General features: G+C 39.0%; 1 protein-coding gene across 2 annotated transcripts; it reads left to right on the top strand.

Moving 5' to 3' along the window:
- The first annotated feature begins 298 nt into the window (after positions 1 to 298).
- Positions 299 to 20,519, top strand: nr4a3 (nuclear receptor subfamily 4, group A, member 3). Of its 2 annotated transcripts, none has more exons than XM_063043896.1 (8): positions 299 to 890; positions 3,768 to 4,034; positions 5,904 to 6,748; positions 9,056 to 9,185; positions 9,769 to 9,929; positions 11,204 to 11,403; positions 12,562 to 12,740; positions 18,837 to 20,519. In XM_063043896.1, the coding sequence occupies exons 2-8, from the start codon at positions 3,974 to 3,976 to the stop codon at positions 19,091 to 19,093; spliced, it is 1,833 nt and encodes a 610-aa protein (XP_062899966.1). In that variant the 5' UTR covers positions 299 to 890; positions 3,768 to 3,973; the 3' UTR covers positions 19,094 to 20,519. The 2 variants fall into 2 exon arrangements, with proteins under 2 accessions (XP_062899966.1, XP_062899968.1); XM_063043898.1 differs by having other exon boundaries at positions 3,768 to 3,935; positions 18,837 to 20,518.
- The last annotated feature ends 701 nt before the right edge of the window (positions 20,520 to 21,220 follow it).

Below are 21,220 nucleotides of genomic sequence, written 5' to 3'. Positions count from 1 at the left end.
AGATCTGCACTATCTCAATCGATGGATTGGCCCAGAGTTGCTAAATTTAGCACAGCGTACGTCAGCGCCGTGCGTCAGCGGGGCGCTCTCACGCGCACAAGTTCCAGACCGCCCTCCTTGCCGCACCCGGCCTTCCGCCTGCCCATTGGCCGGGGGAACCGAGAGGTGTGGCTATGACTAAAGCTCGGGGGGGTGGTCTCCCATATAGCGTATGGCACCTCGTGATTGGCCGTCTGGAGGCGATGACATGCTTACGCGGGGTTCATAAATGATAATAAAGGAGCGCGGGGAGAGTGGAGTGCAGTGTTCTCTAGCCTGTCAGCAGCTCGTCATCGCTCGTGTACTGTCTGTGCGTGCACGGCCGCAGGCGCGCCATTGAGGGGCCGGGCAGGAAAATCTCAGAAGACCAATTTCAACACACACAATAAAGAAAAGGGGCAGCTGACGTGTCGCGCCATAACGTGACGTATACGGCCCGGAGGCGTCACGATTGACGTTTATTGCATTCCAGCCGCACTTATGGAGATACCGGCGTTCCTCCTATAGGCGAGCAGCTTTTGCAAACCCCCGCCCCCTTCTTAAACATAAATGACGTTCACAAAGTGAGGAATTGTACTGATATCTGCCTGCACATAAACAAAGGCACATTGCAATCCGAGGAGCGTTCACAACACAGACAAGGAACAGAAGAAAGAGTTTCAGACACTTTTCGCCACTGATGAACTCGTGTGAAGAAAATTCCGGATCGCAATAGAACTAATCCGTTAATTGGCAGTAATATTTTAAGGACAACTGTCTCTGTGAATTATCCATGACTGGGACTGGACACCTACTCGTAACTTGGAAGGCAGTTTGATTACATGTAAAGACGGAACCGTCACAGCAATCAAGTACGTATCAATAAGTTACTAACTGGACATCGTAAAAGTTACAAGGGGTAGAACAAGCGTCAGCAATTCAAAGAGCTTTAGCGATTTTGTTTCGTTAAGGCTGTTGGAATATACTTTGGAACTTGTCCTTTGATGCCCAACCGTTGTTGCTTGAGAATTTATGAGTTAATCAACTGCTTTGGCGAGTGTGACAATCAGAGATCAGCGGGTATTAAGGTATTTCTGGTAGTTGTCATGGTAATGTAATGCTGCAGGCTGGGTGTTTGGTATGATGCGATGAATAGATGCGATTTGTCTTACACTTGTCTTTGTGTATAATTAGTTATGTTCCAGTGAAAGTGTAAAGTTATTTCGTGTCTATTTGATTCCATTGCAAACGCATTCTGAAGAGGACATCATGCTGGTTTATTTATAAAGCTGAATTGTGCCATGAAACAAAATTAGAGTTATTATTCCGCACGCTGGTCTTGGGTGCGATCCTAAATATTTAAAGTTTCAGTTAAGAAATAACGCCTCCTAATTGTAGACCCTATTGGTCCAAACACGTGAGAATATCCCCAGTTCTGGTCCATCTTTTGTATTCAAATGATTATGATTTTTTTATTAATAGTTTCACTTTCAGAAGCGCGTCTGCTTAACTTTTACTTTTTGTTGAGTAATGTGGTGCAGCACGTTTCTTATGTCAGTGTGTCAATTGGGTATTTGTACTGGACTTTCCAGGGGAATCGTTTTTAAGTACACTTTTGATTGCCGACATTGGGAAGGGTAAGGTTGTATGTGGATGAATCATCAGTCCAAATTGTCATACTTTAGTAGAAGGTCGGCGACGAGTTTGCTAATATGCGCCGTCACTAATCGGGGTTACACCATCACATCAGATTAGCTGAAAAGTCAGTAATGAAAACTTATCCACTCCATATAACCTCACTCTAACCATATCTTTTATTATGGCACTGTACCCCCGTGGAGGCCTTGGCATGTTTCTATGAAATTGAAATTGCAGAGATGTTCGGTGTATGGTAACTGTAAGGACGTAAGGCGGCGGATTCTAAGTCCTTAATAATTTTCGGGGGCTAATTTTCCATAACTAGATGACTTGTAATTGAGATACAGCATGGCCAGTCGGCAATGAAAACCTAATGCTCCAAGGGCATATTGTGATGAATCTATTTGTATTTCATATGTTTAACGCATTTAATTTTTCATAATTGTTAATTATACTCTCCTGCCATGGGCGATTATCTGACGTCCAGTAGAGCCTGTGCTGGCCCTTTTCTAAAAGAGTGAGATTGATAGCAATAATTTTAAAAATCTAATAATTTAAACTAATTTAAGATTTCCTCGCAGTTTGTGCTATGGTCGGCTGCTGTATGGGAGATGGGACAGCTAGTAACGAGGTGGATGTTTAAAGAGGCCTTGCCAGTTCTCTAGGTAACCAACTGATTTAGAGCATTCTTCCGAGGGAGACCTACTGTGCAAAGGAGCCAACCAAAGGAGCTGAGCAACTATCGATAAACATAACCTTGCCGGAGCTTTCTATGTACTTTATTACAGAAGGGCTATAATAATCATTTCGAAAAATTAAGGGGAAAGGCATTTGGAAATCTTGTTTCCGTTTAATGCGAATACAAAAGATTAAAGTCGCTATTGTAGCCCTGAATTCGGAATCTCCTTTCCGATGCAGACCGGGATCCCCCGCAAACGCGCGGGTGGCAAGTGGATGTGACGATGGCGTGGACGGAATTTGTATGAAACGTCTAGGTTTCATACCTGACCCAGCCTAAAACTGTTCAGAGAACTGTTCTTTTCCGACCATACCAATGTCCGGACAAACTTGCTCGGAAAGAATTATATTTAACAGCAGGTGAAAAAAAAGATCTATATAAGAGAGTGAATGCTCGGGGGCAGTTCTTTCAATGACGATCTATTGGTTAATTTTTGTGGTTTGTAGTTATCACCCATCTGACTCTTAAACCCAAAATCCTATAAAGGAGTATGTTGATTGACACTGTCTTGGCTAACCATTTCGCAGGTGTTTAAGAAATGTCATTGTTATTGTGTTACATCCTTGTTAAATTTACCATAAAACTAAAGACATCTATGATTATTTGAAGTTTGGAAAGTTTTGAGGACGGACGTCGTGTTAAATAAATTGCGAGAGGGCGCTGTAGCTCCACTAATCGAGATCGATTACTCGCCATGGATATGGCAAAAGTTAAATAATACGCTTTTAATAACGCTGTGGGCGGCTTTTTTTTGTGAATGTGTTTTAAACCGTTGATTTAGTGGATTATTCGGTGACCTCCATCCACGTGAGCAAGTCCTTTTTCGTTCCATACCGTGATGCCGCTCGGAGAGCATGTCCAATATGGACCGGCGTTTCATCCTAGATTCCAGAGATGCGGGGGGCAAATGTGACATTCCAGCCAGGACATGAATCACAACAATGGCTACCTTTTGCTAACTTTCCTAAACCACTGTAGACCAAGTCGGTTCGAGCCGAAGGATAACACCTATTTCGCCGTAGTGTCAGCATCAACCGCGAGAGGAGGATTTGCATAGTTTAAATTGGGTCCCATTCAGCTAAGCTTCCGCTATACTGAATCGACATTCACACCTTTGTGATGGAAGTCAGTATTGTAAATTGGTGCAAAATAGAGTAACTTTGATAAAACAATTAAAAATGTGTCTTGCGTTCCTACTTAGGTGGCGAGGTTGCGGGATTATTTTCTCGGTGTTTTGCATTGAACTTTTTGAATTCATAAGGGATTATAAAATATTGCTATCCTCTGTCCGAATTTGCAATGATCTGGTCAAAGGGAAGTGCGTTTCATAATTTCTCCAAGCCTGATGCCTCATTGTTTTCTCACTCTGCAGATCTTGGTTCGGAAGAGCTTCCCCTACCGAGCCCGAATACCGAGTCAGGGCAGCGAGGTGCCGAGAGCAGCCAACCCATTGACAACGCATTGACAACGGCCGAGCCTCTGGCAGCCTACCGAGCCAACATTCAGCGAGCCAAATATCTCCCTTCCTCAGCACACACAGGTACACACTGGAGGCTACCTGGGGAATACACACAGAAGATGTTCCTTGTGCCGCCTTCTGGCGACAAGGTGGTGGGGGAGGGGCGCAAGGTTGGAACAGGTGCTGACAAGCAAATTACTTTTTCGTTCTCTCGTCACGCCGTTATTTCTCGGCTGTGTTTATCTTCCAGTCCTGTTTTGATTCATTCTGTTTGTTTCCCCTATTTGCATTTTAATTTCTTTTTTACGCTCACACTGCCTGTGGATAATTTGGAGTGAAGGTAACATCATGGACGTGGATAGCAATTTTTGACTTCCCCGACCTTAATCAAGAGATCTGGGGAAGGAAGGAATAAAAATAGACCCCGTGTAGAAATGAGCATGTATACAGCAATGTTATTTAAAACAGAGAGAATCATAGCTATATCCAGTGAGTCTGCATCTGAAAACATTTAGTTATGTACGAGCTTTGTGCAAAACAAGATGTATGCATGCACGTGTTTGAACATAAACAAACCTCTACTTGTACAAAAAAGTATTCTAACATAAACTTGGCCACATAAAACCCGTAGGAGTCTATATAGGACAAGAAACGACAGGGGGATGTACCAACAAATACCTAAATGTGCACAAGTCACAACACATGCTTGCATAGATAAACTTTATGTACAACCTTGTGCAAATAAAGACGCGCGAACAAGCTGAAACATAAACTTAACATCTGGATGCCTGCGATCTCTTGTATCAATTTCTCTAATCCACAGCACCATCTCCAGTTATTTTTCTTAGCTCTTGCTCTATCTGGTATAATCTATTCATTGCCAACTAGTGCAGGAACTGTTGAATACACCTTGTCTTTTAGACTAGAGCTAGATTTCGAAAACTTTTCTGGGCAAACTATGACATTTCTATTACGGATTTTATAGCCTGTGTTTTATTCTCTTTCCTCTAATTTCACCTGGTTAATTTGTTCGCGTGTGTCCTAACCATTTACAAAATCGATTGCTCTCTGACGCATCTGAGGAGGAGGGTTCATATAATTTCTGTTCAGTCACACCCTGCTAACTGTGTAGTTACAGGAAGCAGAATTCGTCTTTGTGACTGGCTTCACAGGTCTTTCCGGCCTGGCTTTGCAAGCTTATCTTGTCACTAAAGGAGAATATTTAAGTGATTTGTGAGAGTTGATTATTATGCAGACGATAATTGATTACATAAAGATAACATTAGTACAGAGACCAGCAGGGGCCCTTCTCCCAAATCCGTGCAAATACAATATGTTGCCTTTTAAATACATTTTTGCAAGTTTTCCGAGAGCGAAACATACGCATATTACCAGATGTACAATGATGTGTACAATGCACTTGTCAGTTATGCACCAGATTCCGACAGGTACAAAGAACAGCGTCTCGGATGCAATTATCACTGTTGTGTGCTTAAACAATGCTCGGTCAAATTGTGACATAAACTAGACGCCGTGAAGAGTTACACATAAAATTAGTCAGATCAACGAAGGGTCTGGACTCCAAACGTCGACCACCCATTTCCCTCTCCAGGCACCACCCGGCCCGCATAGGTCAAACCTTCAGCGGCTCGCTCTTTGCTGCAGATTCCAGCACTTGCAGTCTCTCGTGTCTCCAAGAGTTACAAATCAGTCACTGCTAAAAATACGGCGGATTTCTAACTCTTAAAGGCAAGTTCCATCAACGTGGCGCAATTATGAGAGGAAATCGTGTCAGTGAAATGTATAGGATGGAATAAGCTGGAAGTCGTTATAGTTAAACATATACACCAGACCTTTAATAGTTAGTTTTCGTATAATGACCTTTCTACTCACTTGGCGGTGTGAAAGTATTCAAACCCCTCCCCCTCCAAAAAAAATCAGACTATAGATGCTGGTAATCCGAAATAAAGTGAAGCATATGAAAATCAATTTGTTGCTCAAATCAATCTGTCCACCCTTGTTAATTGCAGAATATTCGTTTCTTCTCAGATATGCCCTGTGTGCAAACTCAATACAGCTCGTCGCCACAAGGTGCCAGTTTTGCGGCTCAGAGTTACGTTTATGGTGGAGATTACAGCTCTGACTTCGTACATACTGAACCCCCCTACATGAAGTTTGGCGTGGACATGGGCAGCACTGAGATTACAGCCACTACATCCCTGCCCAGTTTCAGTACCTTCATGGAGACGGGTTACTCCGGCAGCTACGAGTTTAAACCGTCCTGTGTGTATCAAATGCATTCTTCTTCTCAGAGACCCCTCATTAAACTGGAAGACCCCTCCCATCACAGCTACCAGCCTTCCATCCAGCACCAAGCAGAGGACATCATGCCATCCACCTCCATTTACTTCAAGCAGTCTCCCCCTTCGACTCCTACAACACCACAGTTCACAACTCCGCAGGCATCTATTTGGGATGAACCCCACACTTTGCCTCCAGTGACCCAGACTTGTATGGCCTCCGGCCATATCTTGGATGCTTCCCTGAAGACCACGGCACCGAGATTCCCAGTATTTGCCTTCAAACAATCTCCGCCTCACACTCCAGCCTCCAGCAGCCATGTGTGTTACGAACCCACGCTGAACATGCCAATGGGAGCTGATAGTACATCCACACAGTCTGTAATGGACACGCATCAATATTCACTGCACTTGGTTAAGGGGTCTGGCTTGGGCTTTCACCCATTGCCTGTTGGGCAGAGTACCCAGAGCCTCCCTTCTCCCCCGAACAGAGGCTCCTCGTCCGCAGAGGGGATGTGTGCTGTTTGTGGAGACAATGCAGCCTGTCAGCATTATGGAGTCAGGACCTGCGAGGGATGCAAGGGATTTTTTAAGGTATGGTGCATTTTAATGTTGTCAAAGGCACTCCGAATTATGCATTAGATGAAGGAAGCTAGTATTGCGAGGTTATTTGTGAAGGTAAACAATGAGCTGCATGGGCCAAAAGCAGCTTGAGGGTAAAACAGCCAAATGAATAACACAGTGCTGCTGCAATATGCATAACTTTCCAGTGCAGACAATTTAAATATATTGAAATTATTATTTATTTAGTTGGTAAACTGGATTATGAGGGGATACACCTGATGCTTTTAGAAGGGGTAATGGGAAGTTGGTACGATCTGCAGGGACAAACATCTCAGCCAATTTCATGCTGTGAATGCACGTGGCAATATGAAATGCCTGGGAGGTGGGGGTGGAGAAAGCTAAACCCTTGAATTAGAAACTTCAACAACTAGGTTGACATATGTTGTATAAAAATCATCTCTATGAAGCCAGAAATGTAGTGGACAAGATATGTATTTGAAATGGTGTTCGATTTAATCAGCTAGCCGCATTTTAGAAAGAATATGAGGGCATTGGAAAGGATCCAGAAAAGATTTAAGAATGATTCCTGGCTTTTACAAGTTATAGACTGGAGAGACTGGGATGTTTTCTTTGAAGAGAAGGTTGAGGTAAGATAGCATTGAAATGTACAAGATACTATATTAGCAAAATGAACCGTGGAAACTGTTCCTATTACTGGAAGGGTTGAGAATTAGCACTCACAGATAAAACTGAGAGGAGAAGGGAATTAAGGGTAACGACAGGGAATTTGTTTTTTTTAACGCCAGATGTGGTTGGCATCTAAAATGCATTGCCAGCAGATGGGATGGTGGCAGGTTCCATTGTGGCCTTTAACGAGGAACTGGATAAATATAATTTGGGACAAAAATAGCAAAGGTACAGAGAAAAGGCTGATGAGTGGTACAAGAGGGTTATTCTGATACAGCAGGTATGGACATGATGGGTAGATTGGCCCTCTGCTGCTAATATTTTATGATTTATGGAAAATATTTAATGTATGATATTAAAAATGAACAGCTGCAGTCTGGAACAGAAAGTATTTCAGTAATTTAAGATCTGGAGAGAAAAGTTCGTAATTACAAAGTGAAGTACTAAGATAATTGTCCTTGTATTATAAGCACTAATATAATTGGAAATGAAATGACAGAAATAATCAAATACTGCCAAACTTCTAAAATGCTATAGGTCTCTCCGCTTTATTGTAGTCTTATTGTGTGTCCTCTGGTAAACTGTGCTTCGAAGCATCTTGTATACCTGAACAACATCTTTGGAAATCTATCCTATAATTCGTAATTGCAGTTATCACAGCCAAAATTAAATCTAATAGGATGTGAAACAATAGCTTTGCTGTAACTTCAGAATAAGATAATTCACCAATGGCATCAGACTGACTGGAATAACGTTTCACATGTGCTGCTAGTGTCCAGGCTGGCTTGCAAAAGTGAGAAACAAGTGATCCATCATCGAACAATAACAGAATGGAGAACACCTTCAAAGCACTCCATTGTTACCAGAAATTAATTAACTTCATTTGTCGATTTAACCTTTCTTTCTAAAGGCAAGGGCCCTAAATTTATAAAAGACTTTTTCTTTGTTGTATAAACAAAGTGGATTACCAGGTTGTTTTCAGTCTGATTAATAATCCTGCCTAAGTGAGCAAAAGGGAGCTGCCCTAATTCCAGTTTGTGTATTAATAAGTCTTTTCTCTGCCCAGAAACAGGTTTGAGGTCTGTGCAGTTAACTTAACCCATTAGCAATACTCTATTATATATCTTGATTTTTCTTAAAAAAAAGATGTATAGTATTTAATTAAAATTTGACTCTGAATGTGATTTGAAATGTACTGATCAGTCTTGATTAGTGAAATCTAAGCTAGTTTAATTTTTGTTTTAAGGCTGTGCTAGTTAAAGAAATGCTCTTCCAAACCATTTCAAATTTCTTTAATAAGGCCAGTAATCACCCCGGGAATAAGCCAAGTGGAAAATGATCCCCAAAGGTATATTAGGAGAGAGGGATATTATACTCAGCGGTATAATGTGATGACCCGGTAATTTCAGAAATAATTCTATCATTTAAAGCTGCCCGTCTCCTGAGAGTTTCTCAGCCACAAATCTGACTGATTCTCATTGTCAGGAGCTAACACCAGTAAAATTGTTTTCCTGCAGGCTAACATGTTAGGAAATTAATTTTATCTAATTATCCGAGTAGCTTTGGCGCATTTCATATCATAATTAGAGTCTGCTTTGTCAGCTAAATTTTTCTAAGACAACATGCTGTAATAACATTTGTTCTTTGCAGAGGACAGTGCAAAAAAATGCAAAATACGTTTGCCTGGCAAACAAAAATTGTCCCGTGGACAAGAGGCGGCGTAATCGATGCCAGTACTGCAGGTTCCAGAAATGCCTCAGTGTGGGGATGGTTAAGGAAGGTGAGTGTTGGCAGCTGTCAGGCTGTAACCACAGCCTTCCAACCCCAGTCTAATCCACTCTACACTCTCCTTTTAACGAAAGACTAACAATCACACCACAGAGTTAATATTTGCTTGCTGTTGATTTTGCTGGGCCATTGAATAATGACCATCTAGAATAACCACTGGATTAAACAGTATTATGCCAATCTACGGGCTTTAACTGTGGGCTTTGTGCATTTCCTGTTTTGTTTTAAAAACCATCTTCAAAAGTATGCTGCAAATAGCAACTAAGCTGGTAGGGTAACAGGCTATTTTGGATGAATCAGCGAGGAAATGCAAATAACAAAGGGTAAAGGCACAGTCATTCAGATATTATAATACCAAAGGAGATGTGGCTTTAATGTTTTATTAAGTTTAAAAATCCCTCGAAATGGATAGGTATATGAATGAATGAGTATTTTTATTTTACACAATGCAATGTAAAACATAATTTGAGCATACATTCTAAACAATGATTGAGAATACAGAAAATGATATTGTGACTATATTTTAGTTAATTTATCCTAAATCTTTAAATGTATCCATGTCTCTGTTTCTTCAGTGGTCCGTACTGACAGTTTAAAGGGGAGAAGGGGTCGTCTGCCCTCCAAACCAAAGAGCCCTCTCCAGGAACCATCACCACCATCACCCCCAATCAGTTTCATGAACGCTCTTGTTCGGGCACTTGTAGACACCACTCCCAGCAGTCACAATTACTCTCAGGTAAGCAAGAATCTACATAAATTAGACAGGGCAAGGGAAGTACAGTAGATAGCATCTCCTGCCAGCTGCCATTGTAAAATTCAATGGGGTTGGAGTTGATTATTATATTATATCTAATAAATGGTTGTTTTTGTGTGTTATTATGTATTAGGCTGACCTATTTTCAATCACTTTTTAAATTATTGATTATAGCAAGTTATACATACTATTTTACAAATTTTCAACCAAAACCGGAAAAACTTACTACTTTTCATTCAGAGAATTACACTGTGTTATGCGACATCTTAGGAACTAAATGCATTTACATTTTTAAGAATAAACTGTCATTCTTCTTGAGTTATTTGTTAAATGTAATGATACCTAATATCATTACATATTGTTAAACAATAGTTGCTTAGCTGTGCATTGTTACTTTTATTGAAAGACCGAAGCCAAAGTGATTTCTCTATTTTCATAGTTTAAGAATGGCAACGTAGGAAGGAAATTGTTATAGGAATTACAATTTACATCTGACAAATTAGATTTGCTTTCTACCAAGAATAAAACTTACAATTAGTACAGTTAGATTTTAGTTATTTTTGAATATTGATATTTTTGGGGGATTAAGTAATGCAAGCACGATCATCAATTCAATTTTTTCCTACTTTTCTTGATGTTGTATAACGTTGGCATTATGAGAAATATTTATTTAGAGATACTCTATTGTAATTTCATCAATATTCTTTTTAATAATTGAAAAGTTTCCAAAATGTTTAATTGAACGCAACGTAAACATTTTAACCTGTTCTCCGAATGCCTTATGCATAAAGCAATAAGCATTGACATACCTTTTTCTTCTGAATAGAAGAGGAATGTTAATTTAATCATCTATCAATTAATGTGATTTTTAAGATGCTTGCTGCACAAGATATTTACACCTGTGTGTGTCACTTGCATCATGAGGTTGTAATTAAAATTAGAAAGCTTGCTGAATTATTACTAGCAACTGAAAAACTACTTTTTTCTTAAATGCAATAAAGGTATTGTTTATTGTGGTTTATAACCAACCAATGATGCTTTATGATTTACCTTAAAATTGAATGCAAATAATATTGAAAGCAATCTTCTTAAGGATAAACATAGAAATAGAAGGTTTTAAACTCAAATCCTTTTTGCTTAAAAATAGCTCTTTTCAGAAACCTTGAAAATCTCTTGACTTCTTCCTGTAGTTTTATCTTTTGGAAAATTACACTTGCTTTCATGATGTTGGCTGACATGTTGTTTCTTCCCTGCAGTTCTGTGCTACTGAACAGCCAACAGCTGGAAACGACGCTGAGTATGTGCATCAGTTCTATGGGCTCCTTGCTAGCTCTATGGAGGTCACTCAGAACTGGGCTGAAAAAATACTAGGATTCAGCGATCTTCCTAAAGAAGATAAGGCTCTACTCATTGAATCTTCTTTCCTCGAACTCTTTGTATTGAGACTTTCTCACAGGTAAATGTGATGGTTTCCAAAAGTGTAAAATTGTATGTTGTAGTTCTTTTTCTCACAAGGTCAATTTATAATCTTCCCTTTTAAATGACAGTACACAATTAATGGATGCTATTGTAGGATTGAATTCTTGGCACCTGTTCTATCTATTCCTCCCCTCCCCATAAATAATCTTTTAAAACCAACTTTGATTAAATTTTAAACACGAGAAATTCTGCAGATACTGGAAATCCAAAGCAACACACACAAATTGCTGGAGGAACTCTGCAGGTAAGGCAGCATATTCAGGAAGCGTCTCAGCCCAAAATGTCACCTGTTTGTTCAGTTCCATGGATGCTGCATCACATGTAGAGTTCCTCCAGCATTTTGTGGTGTTGCTTTGATCAAATTTGGTGGTTTGAGGAAGCAAAAGAATTTAGAATAATTAGGTTTTTTTCAAAAGGATGCTCTTCCGCTTCAGTGCATTGCTAGAGTTATGTGGTAATTTCATATGCACACAAAGGCGGAACACCTTTTATACTAATGTAAATTTATGTAAATTGGCAGCTATAACCAGCATTCCCAGGGTTAACTGGCATGAGAAATTTGCAGACATTCATCTCACCAGTTTTTTTTCCCTCTGTTGTCATAAATTGCTATTTCATTCAAATAATTTGTACCCTTTTTTACCTCCTGTGTTGCATAGCAGAATCTCATTGTGAAATTGCTGTTTGTTTGATACTTTTGTTGCTTTTTTAAACTCAACATCAGCTTAAAACGGGTGCCCATGGTAGCAAAACATAGTAAACTAGTCAGCAAACAATTAATTAAGTGTTTGAAAATAACCAAATGGTTGTTTCAAATTTTCTAAAACGTGGTCTGCAGTTTACATTAGAAACATACTAAACATTGACTAATTCAGTGAGGGAACATGTGGTACATTATTGTTCTCCAGGTTTAGAAACCAGGCCATTTTATTTATAGCCAACACTCCATAGATATTGCATGCAAAAAAAAAATGAAGTTCAGCAATGTTTTGTAATCAAGAAGAAATGCAATAGCGCTTCTGTTGATAGTTTCAGAACCCTTACAGGATGTGGAATGTATGATGATATTTGTTAAGATATAACAGGTAATGAACTTTAAAGTTATAATTCTGTCCTTTTTAACGATTCGTTACAGATCTGCTCCAGCAGAGGATAAGTTTGTGTTCTGTAATGGACTTGTTTTGCATCGACTTCAGTGCCTTCGTGGATTTGGTGAATGGCTTGACACAATCAAGGAATTCTCTACAAATTTACAAAGCCTTAATTTTGATGTTTCAACTTTTGCATGTCTAGCGGCTCTCGTTATGATCACAGGTAGGAACTTCCTATCAATTTTCCCCCCAGAATCTTCCAGTGATTCTCAGACCAGTGTAATGGTCTTTCTGAGTCCTATGTAAAGCCTTTTCTGTGATATATTTGTATTTCACTTTGATTTTTTTAAAATTTTGATATCAGATACGATTTCAAACTATTTTGCTGGCTTGATGATTGCTTATTGCAGTGTTTTAAATACATATTAGCTACTTGCGATTTCGTTTGCTTTTTAGAAATTATTTTAAGCTGATCAGTTCAGATGTCCAGCTGTTTATTTACAGAATTCAGGGCAGTGTCTAAGAATTTGCTCTGTCAGATTGTGTCCCTTGTGATAATTTGTTGTATCCACATGGAGACTTGTACTTGAGCCCATATTGTAATGTTATAGACATAAATTAAGCATGCTATGTAAGGATGAGCAATCAGTCAAAAAACTGCTAGCTTGGATTAATTCTTGAATATCTATGGTGTAAGGGATTTCATACTGAGTGCTTATATTATTAGTTGCACTGGAAATTGCTGATAAATAATGGTATCCTTGCTGATGGTAGATTTTGGACCCTGTGTACTCATTTTAGTAGGAGTTTTCTGTTCTTGTTTTTTTTATTGCACTTGCCATTCTAGTTTGCTGCAGTTGATCTGTAGAAATATAATTGAACAGGTTCAGTGTGTCTTTATCAGCAATGCTCTACATTCAGCTAACAGAAGGCAAGGTTACCATTGGTCCCAGACAGATTTACTTAACTTTTCTTCAGAGCAGAAATCCTCATCCCAACGTAGTTTCATGATTGAGTCTCAGCCTAGTTTCTTACGAATGTCAGAACAAGCCAAATTTCTGTATCAGTGTTGAGTTGAGTAAGTATCTCAAACACTGTTGCTACACAATCCTAAATTTTAAAATGCTGCATGACGCCACACATCTCATTCATTAGGCCAATTTCTCTATGCTTACTAATTTTGAAATTGAAACTGTACATACACATAGGTAGAATTCAAATGATTTTCATTGTGACATTACATGTTACATAATTACCTAACAACTTAAGTATGGAGTACTGCGATTGTAAGTGTGATTTAAATATAATGGATTTGGTACTATTCTATCTTTTTGATTCATAATATATATCTTCATGTACTCTGTATTCTTCTATGTGGAAATTAATAAAAATATTGAAACAGAAAACAACTTAAGTAGCACAATAAGTTATAAAATTAACAATTTCCATTGACTCCTAAGAGTAATTCTCAGTTATAATCCCAAAATTAAAATTCAGTGTATCTTATCATTTGAACCATTGGGTCATGGGTATGTTACGACCAAGCCTTTATACTGAATGCTGATTAAGAAAAAAAATTCCTTCTGTTTTTGTATAGGATATCTGATAGCAAAAATTGGAATTAATCTCACTATCCTGTTCTCCCCCTTTCTCTGCTGCAAGACAGTTATCTGAGAGATGCAGTATTCTTTATTTTAAGTTGCTGTATAAGCAGCCAAGTACTTAGGCAATATGAAATTATCCTAATAGCCGTAGGTGTATCTGTGATAGATCTTTCCATCTTAAAAACAAGTTTGTGGGAATTAGTGAGATGAGGAATGGGAAACATAATTATTTTGTATTCATTTCAGTGGCACATGTACTAAAACTTAGGTGTCTTTCATTGCCCCATCTTCTGTTCGTTATGTCCGTCAGCCTAGAAGATCTCTCCTCTTTTTTTTAGAAATCTAGGTCATGTACGATCAGATTAAAGAACTACCAGGCCTAATTTCAGATTCCAACACACAGAACATAGTCCTATAGGTCCCAGCTCTTTAAAAACTTGTTACATACAATTGAGCTTCTACCTTTGTTATTATTTGAGTGGAGAATTCCAGTCTCTGGGTCATAAAAAGGTTCTACCAATTACTTTAAATCCATGCCTCCTGGTTTTGGGCTCCTCTGCTAAGATAAATTAATTTTTCCTATTTTGTCTAGATTCCTCATAATTTAATATGCCTCTATTAAATATCCCTTCAGCTTCTGATACAAGGGAAATAACCAGGCCTATACAATATTTGCTTATACTAAAATTTTCCACCCCTGGCTGCATCCTCATAAATCTTCACTGAACCCTGCTCAGTCTAATTGCATCTTTCCTGTAACACAGTGACAAGACTGCAGTCTAACCATTTTGTGCTTAATTCTAAAATAATTTCCTTTATCTTAAATTCTATGTCTAATCTTTGAGAATATTGAGAAAGTAAGGAGGCATGGGATCCAAGGGGACATTGCTTTGTGGATCCAGAACTGGCTTGCCCACAGAAGGCAAAGAGTGGTTGTAGATGGGTCATATTCTGCATGGAGGTCAGTGACCAGTGGTGTGCCTCAAGGATCTGTTCTGGGACCCTTACTCTTCGTGATTTTTATAAATGACCTGGCTGAGGAAGTGGAGGGATGGGTTAGTAAGTTTGCTGATGACACAAAGGTTGGAGGTGTTGTGGATAGTGTGATAAATGCAAAACTTGGCTGAGAAATGGCAGATGGAGTTCAACCCAGATAAGTGTGAAGTGGTTCATTTTGGTAGGTCAAATATGGTGGCAGAATTTAGTATTAACGGTAGACTCTTGGCCGTGTGGAGGATCAGAGGGATCTTGGGGTCCGAATCCATAGGACACTCAAAGCAGCTGTGCAGGTTGACTCTGTGGTTAAGAAGGCATACGGTGTATTGGCCTTCATCAATCGTGGAATTGAATTTAGGAGCTGAGAGGTAATGTTGCAGCTATATAGGACCCTGGTTAGACCACACTTGGAGTACTGTGCTCAGTTCTGGTCACCTCACTACAGGAGGGATGTGGAAGCCATAGAAAGGGTGCAGAGGAGATTTATAAGGATGTTGCCTGGATTGGGGAGCATGCCTTATGAGAATAGGTTGAGTGAACTCGGCCTTTTCTCCTTGGAGCGACGGAGGATGAGAGATGACCTGATAGAGGTATATAAGATTATGAGAGGCATTGAGGGTAGTGGGTAGTCAGAGGCTTTTCCCCAGGGCTGAAATGGTTGCCACAAGAGGACACAGGTTTAAGGTGCTGGGGAGTAGGTACAGAGGAGATGTCAGGGGTAAGTTTTTTACTCAGAGAGTGGTGAGTGCGTGGAATGGGCTGCCGGCAACGCTGGTGGAGGTGGATACGATAGTGTCTTTTAAGAGACTTTTGGATAGGTACATGGAGCTTAGTAAAATAGAGGGCTATAGGTAAGCCTAGTAATTTCTAAGGTAAGGACATGTTTGGCACAACTCTGTGTGCTGAATGACTTGTATTGTGCTGTAGGTTTTCTATGTTTCTAATCTCTTAAAGGAAGCATCTTGTATTTTATTTTTACTCACATCAACATGTTCTTTACCTTTTAAGGAGCTGAGGATAATCTCACTGTTCTACCCATTTCAATATCCTCTCATTCACTGTGCATTCCCATGTCATGTTGCCCCTCCCAAATGCCTTTTCCTTGGACTCAATTCCACTTCTTACTTCACAAATGACCGAGACTATCAGTATCTGTCTGCAACATCAGCCTCAGTAATTTTTTGTATCATCTGCAAACCTCTTTAATCATAGCATGTGCGATTAATTTTAAATCATCAAAGCAAGAGACAGGTTCCACGAGGCTCAGAACCAATTACAAAGACACACGTCAGCCATTATCCTTTGCTTCCCACCATTAAGCCACTTTTGAATCCAATTTGTCACTCCTCTCTTGGATTCCATAGGCGTTCCCATTTTTCTGACCAGCCTGTGATGTGGGACTTTTCCAGAACGTTTGCTAATATTGATGTAAACTACATCAGATGCACTGTCCTCATCTAGTCTTCTTGTTATCTTATTAAAAATTCAGTTATAGTTAGACACACATTTCTCTTAACTTCACGCTGATTGTCATCAAATACAGACTTTACTAAATATGATACTGCCCATCAGAATTGGTTACAACGGTTTTCCCATCTTCAAAGTTTAACTAACTCCAATAAGCTCCTGTAATTTTTTTAAATCACTATCTCTAGGTTGTCCGGAAACCTGATAACCACGAAGCAGCCTTTCCTGCTCCTTCAGTTAGAGTAATAATGTCACGTTTCCACATGTATGCTTTTGCCTTCAGCTGATCTTCCTTTGTCTGTCCTCGCATTTCACTATCAAACACAATTCAACCTGTTTTTATCCCCCGTCCCCCACCTTTGTTTACTCTACCGTCTAAACTTTCTCTTAAATTTATTCCCTATTGTTTCCATTTCTATTTATCTGTGATTTGAAGACAAATTGGCCTGCCAAGATTGAGTAAACTATGTTAAATAAGCACAAGAAAACCTACTCGTGAGGATATTGGTTTCATCCCTGTTGGGATGAGAGCTATCCTGCCTATACAAGTTCACCATGTCAAGAATCTAATCCCCCTCACATCTAATGTCCATCTTCCCATACCATCTCTCCAGTTGCACATTTTCCTAAACAATTTCTTATTTCCATACCCATCAGTACGTGGCACAAGTTATCTGAACAGTACCACTTTTAAGTCCTCACTTCTTAATCTCTTTTTTAAAATTGCAAGATCTGCCATTATCTGTCAATATCATTGGTACCAAAATAAACCCATTCACACTCTTTCAGAATGGTCTGCATCCGGTCAGTGATCTTGCACCAGGGAGGCAGCACACTGACTTGGAATCACCCCAGAAACAGCAGAAGCATCTTATACTTGTATAGTGCAATTAACGCAGTATGAAATCCCAGGGTATTTTAAAGGAGTATTATCAATAAAAGATTGACACTGAACCACAAGTTATAATAGGGTAGGTGCTTGACAACTTGGTTAAAGACTTTGGTTTTGAGGACTGTTTGAAAGGAGCAGAGACATTGAGATGAGGAAGATGGGTTATCCGCTGTCTGTTTTCCAAGCAGTGCATCCTTAGCTGTTACTTTGGAAGGATCCATTCTCCACTTCCCTTTCCCAGTTCTGACCTGAAGCGTTAACTGTTTCTCTCTCCGCTGACACTAACTGACCTGTTGAATATTTCCAGTACTTGTTCCCGTTTCAGGTTTCCAGCATCTGTAGTTTCTTGATTTTTTTTAAAAAAATTATTTCAGTCCACCATCAATCCTGCTGTATTCCAATTTCTGCCTCATAAATTGTCATCCATGTCAGCACCAAAATAGAAAATACTGCCCAGCATTGGACAAAATATATTGACAAAAAAGTTATCGGAGTACTAGTTTAAGTGGGAAATAAATCTAAGTGGGATGTAATGCTATTCTTGTCATCATTTTGATTGGCTACCTTTGGAGGAAAGGTTGTGAACGACTTGCATGCAGTTAGAGATTTGAAGAATGAAAGATGGTCTCATTGAAGTACATTATCAGGTGTTTCTTTCAGCTGCAGAGTCTAGTAAAAGGGACTTGATCTTAAGATAAGAAGCTGGCTACTGAGGACTAGGATGACAGAATATTTTTAGGAATTCACTTGAGGGTTTTGGATGTTCAGTCATTTAAGAAAAAAGTCCGGATTGAGACTCGCATTTTAAATAGTTGGGAATCGAGCAGGAAAATGGACTCGAGGTGTGGGTTTATCCATGATCTTGGTGCATGGTAGTGGAAATTTGAGGTGACATACAGTGTGACCTTCTGCTCTTCATGTTCATTTGTGACTTTGCACGCTGACAAACAGAATTGGCATTAATTAGAATAGAGGCCTAGCTATTTAATGAACAAAATTCCCTTCTGTTTCCCTATTGATGTTATTGGTCTCAGCTATAGAAAAGCACTGTCACTGTATCTTTTTATTTCTGTGAGAACCAAGTTTGTTCAAGATTCTTGAAGAGAACCTGCTTAAATAAGACATTTATAGTTCCCATCAGAATCTCTGAACTTCATCAGAAATTTAAAAAAAAAACAAGATTCCAAACATTACAAACTGCTGACTGATTGTATCTACAAAATGCTATAATTAGGGGATGGCAAAGTGCATCGATGGGACAATAAATGACAAGAAAAGTGGATTTTTCATATCTTTATTGGAGAAAAATGTTTAGCATATTGGGTGTATGTTGTTAATAATGCCTGTTCTGTCTACGCAGATCGCCATGGGTTAAAGGAACCAAAGAAAGTGGAAGAATTGCAATCCCGGATCATCAGTTGCTTGAAGGAACACGTATCTTTCAACAGTCCTGGAGAAAGCAAAGGGCAGCCGTTATCCAAGGTAGTGGCGATCATCCCTCAGCTGCGTTCTCTCTGTACGCAGGGGCTCCAACGCATTTTCTACCTAAAACTCGAGGACCTGGTGCCACCCCCAGCCATCATCGACAAACTGTTTCTGGATACACTGCCTTTTTGAGATGTTTTACCTCTTTTTTCTTTTTCTTGACAATAACACACTTCTGTAACCAAGTGGATTGTGTTTAGGGGAGAATAAAACAACTGGTGCTCTGCCGTCTGTACCCTACAAAGCAGCTCTTAACATCCATATCCAAGGATATTTCCTGGTTCTTTATTCTGAAGGATCCTATACATTAAAACTCCTTGCTGCTTTTGGGAATGCTAAGGTGGCACCTTGAGAACGAAGCCTGATAGAAGTGATTATCTGACTCCTTTTCGGTCTGTAATTTGTCAACCCAAAATTCTTGGGTGACTACTATAACTTTTTTTTTAAATGTTAACAACAAAGTTGTTACAAAGATAGTATGCTTTTTATTGTGATTGATGCCTTTAGTATAGCTCCTGATGTGTCATATGTACAGCAAGTGGTGGTGCAAGGAGTCACCGCTGATGAAAAGCTCTGTTTTTAGAATGCAGTGATGAAAGGCTGTTGGCTCACATGTCCAAGTGCAATTTATTTGAAAGTGCTACAACTTCAAGAAGTTTATTTTGTTGGTTTTGTTTTTTTTTTCCGAACTCTAATTTATTGTAATACTAAAAGAATTTGATGAAATATAAGATATTGCTGGCACTAACTTTACTGACAAAGTTACCTGAACTTGAATTATAGTGATATATGTACTGATGAAAGTACAGTTGATGCAGGGACACTTTGTGAACCAGAAGAGCACCTACAGATTGCATAGGAAGAAGAATATATAGGGAGTCAAGGGGTTGTGTGGGGGTGGGGGGGCTTCGAGAAACACATTTAATTTTTACAATCTTTTGTGAAGTGTTTTAAGGATGATCATGTACAGTTTGGACAGAAAGATCTCAAGGTACAAGAAGAATCAAATATTCTGTCAGATTTAGTTGTTCCACCAGCCGACTTTACAAATCCAGCAGTTTCTACTGAATACTGTAGTTGTAAGAATGTAGGTGCTAGTAGGATGCAGATCAACTGCATTAAACATTCCGTGTTCGTAAAAGTTTTTTGTATGATGTTTATACTGTTGATGCCATATACTAATACAAAATACTTTTGTTGCATAACGTCTTTTCTATAAAGATTATATGCATGTTATTGTAATGGCTTTGCCTGTATTTATTGCAACAATTGCTGGTTGCTTAGAGTAACTCTGCAGGCTGAATTCAGGAACCTTAGCTGTTAAAGGGGCAGTGCCTTGTGTTTGAGTGAATTCACAAACCATCTCTGTGCTCCCTCAGCATCCAATAGTGTTCTGTTGTGTTAGCCTGTGTGTTTTCAAATGTTGAGTACATTGTACATAGATATGTAAATTAAAATATTAAATTGAATAACATTTTATCATAAGATACTTGACTTTGGAGAATTTTCTGAAATTCATCTTTTGGCCACAGTTTATATTAGATCAGATCTAATTGTGGTAATTTACACTCTTCTTTTGTATAAGTAAAATCTAAAAGTTAAATGTCAATGACATAACATGTACAAAGTGATTAAACTAATTACTTCAAATTTTAAAAATATTTCTCATCATATCTGGCTATAGATGTCAATTCTACAGGAATATTCAATATGGGATGTAATATGAAAGTACCCAAGGTGATGGCTAGGATTTGTGAGTGCAACCAGATTAATTTCCTGATAAGTAGAAATGTGCCTTGAAGGATCTTGAGGAGTAAAACCTGGTGTTCCTAATATCTTATCGTAAATGCAAACTGTCTGCAAAGATAGGCGGTGTTCCATAAATTTCGATGTAGTGTTGCCATGATGGCTTGATAAAGTGACTGACAGTTCATATCAAAATATAGAAAAGCTTCTGAAACAGATATTTATTCATGTGAATTGAATTAAATATTAGTATTGCTGTTGGGTTTTCACACAGCCAAACAGTTATATAAAATCCAAATATCTCATTATATCAGATTGATTTCACTTCCTTTGTTTAAATCCTGAACCTAAACGCATTTAGCTATAGAACTGTATCACTGATGCTTAATTCTTGCTGGTTCCAAAACCTGAAAATACCTAAGCCTCAACAAATTCCATTTCCAGAGAAATACAGTGGGTTCACTGCCAACTTCTCAAGGGCAAATAAAAATGAGCAATAAACACTGACTTTTC

This window comes from Mobula hypostoma, chromosome 3 (genome assembly GCF_963921235.1).
Source record: "Mobula hypostoma chromosome 3, sMobHyp1.1, whole genome shotgun sequence".
Taxonomy (NCBI): Eukaryota; Metazoa; Chordata; class Chondrichthyes; order Myliobatiformes; family Myliobatidae; genus Mobula; species Mobula hypostoma.
Note: the sequence above shows the minus strand (reverse complement) of the source record. Positions and strands in the feature narration are given on the sequence as shown.

Bases quoted from the DNA above. Each gene is read 5' to 3' on its own strand.
- nr4a3 (XM_063043896.1), top strand. From the start codon at position 3,974: ATGTTCCTTGTGCCGCCTTCTGGCGACAAGGTGGTGGGGGAGGGGCGC. The intron at 6,749-9,055 runs GTATGGTGCATT...TGTTCTTTGCAG, and splicing joins GATGCAAGGGATTTTTTAAG to AGGACAGTGCAAAAAAATGC. The intron at 9,186-9,768 runs GTGAGTGTTGGC...CTGTTTCTTCAG, and splicing joins TGTGGGGATGGTTAAGGAAG to TGGTCCGTACTGACAGTTTA.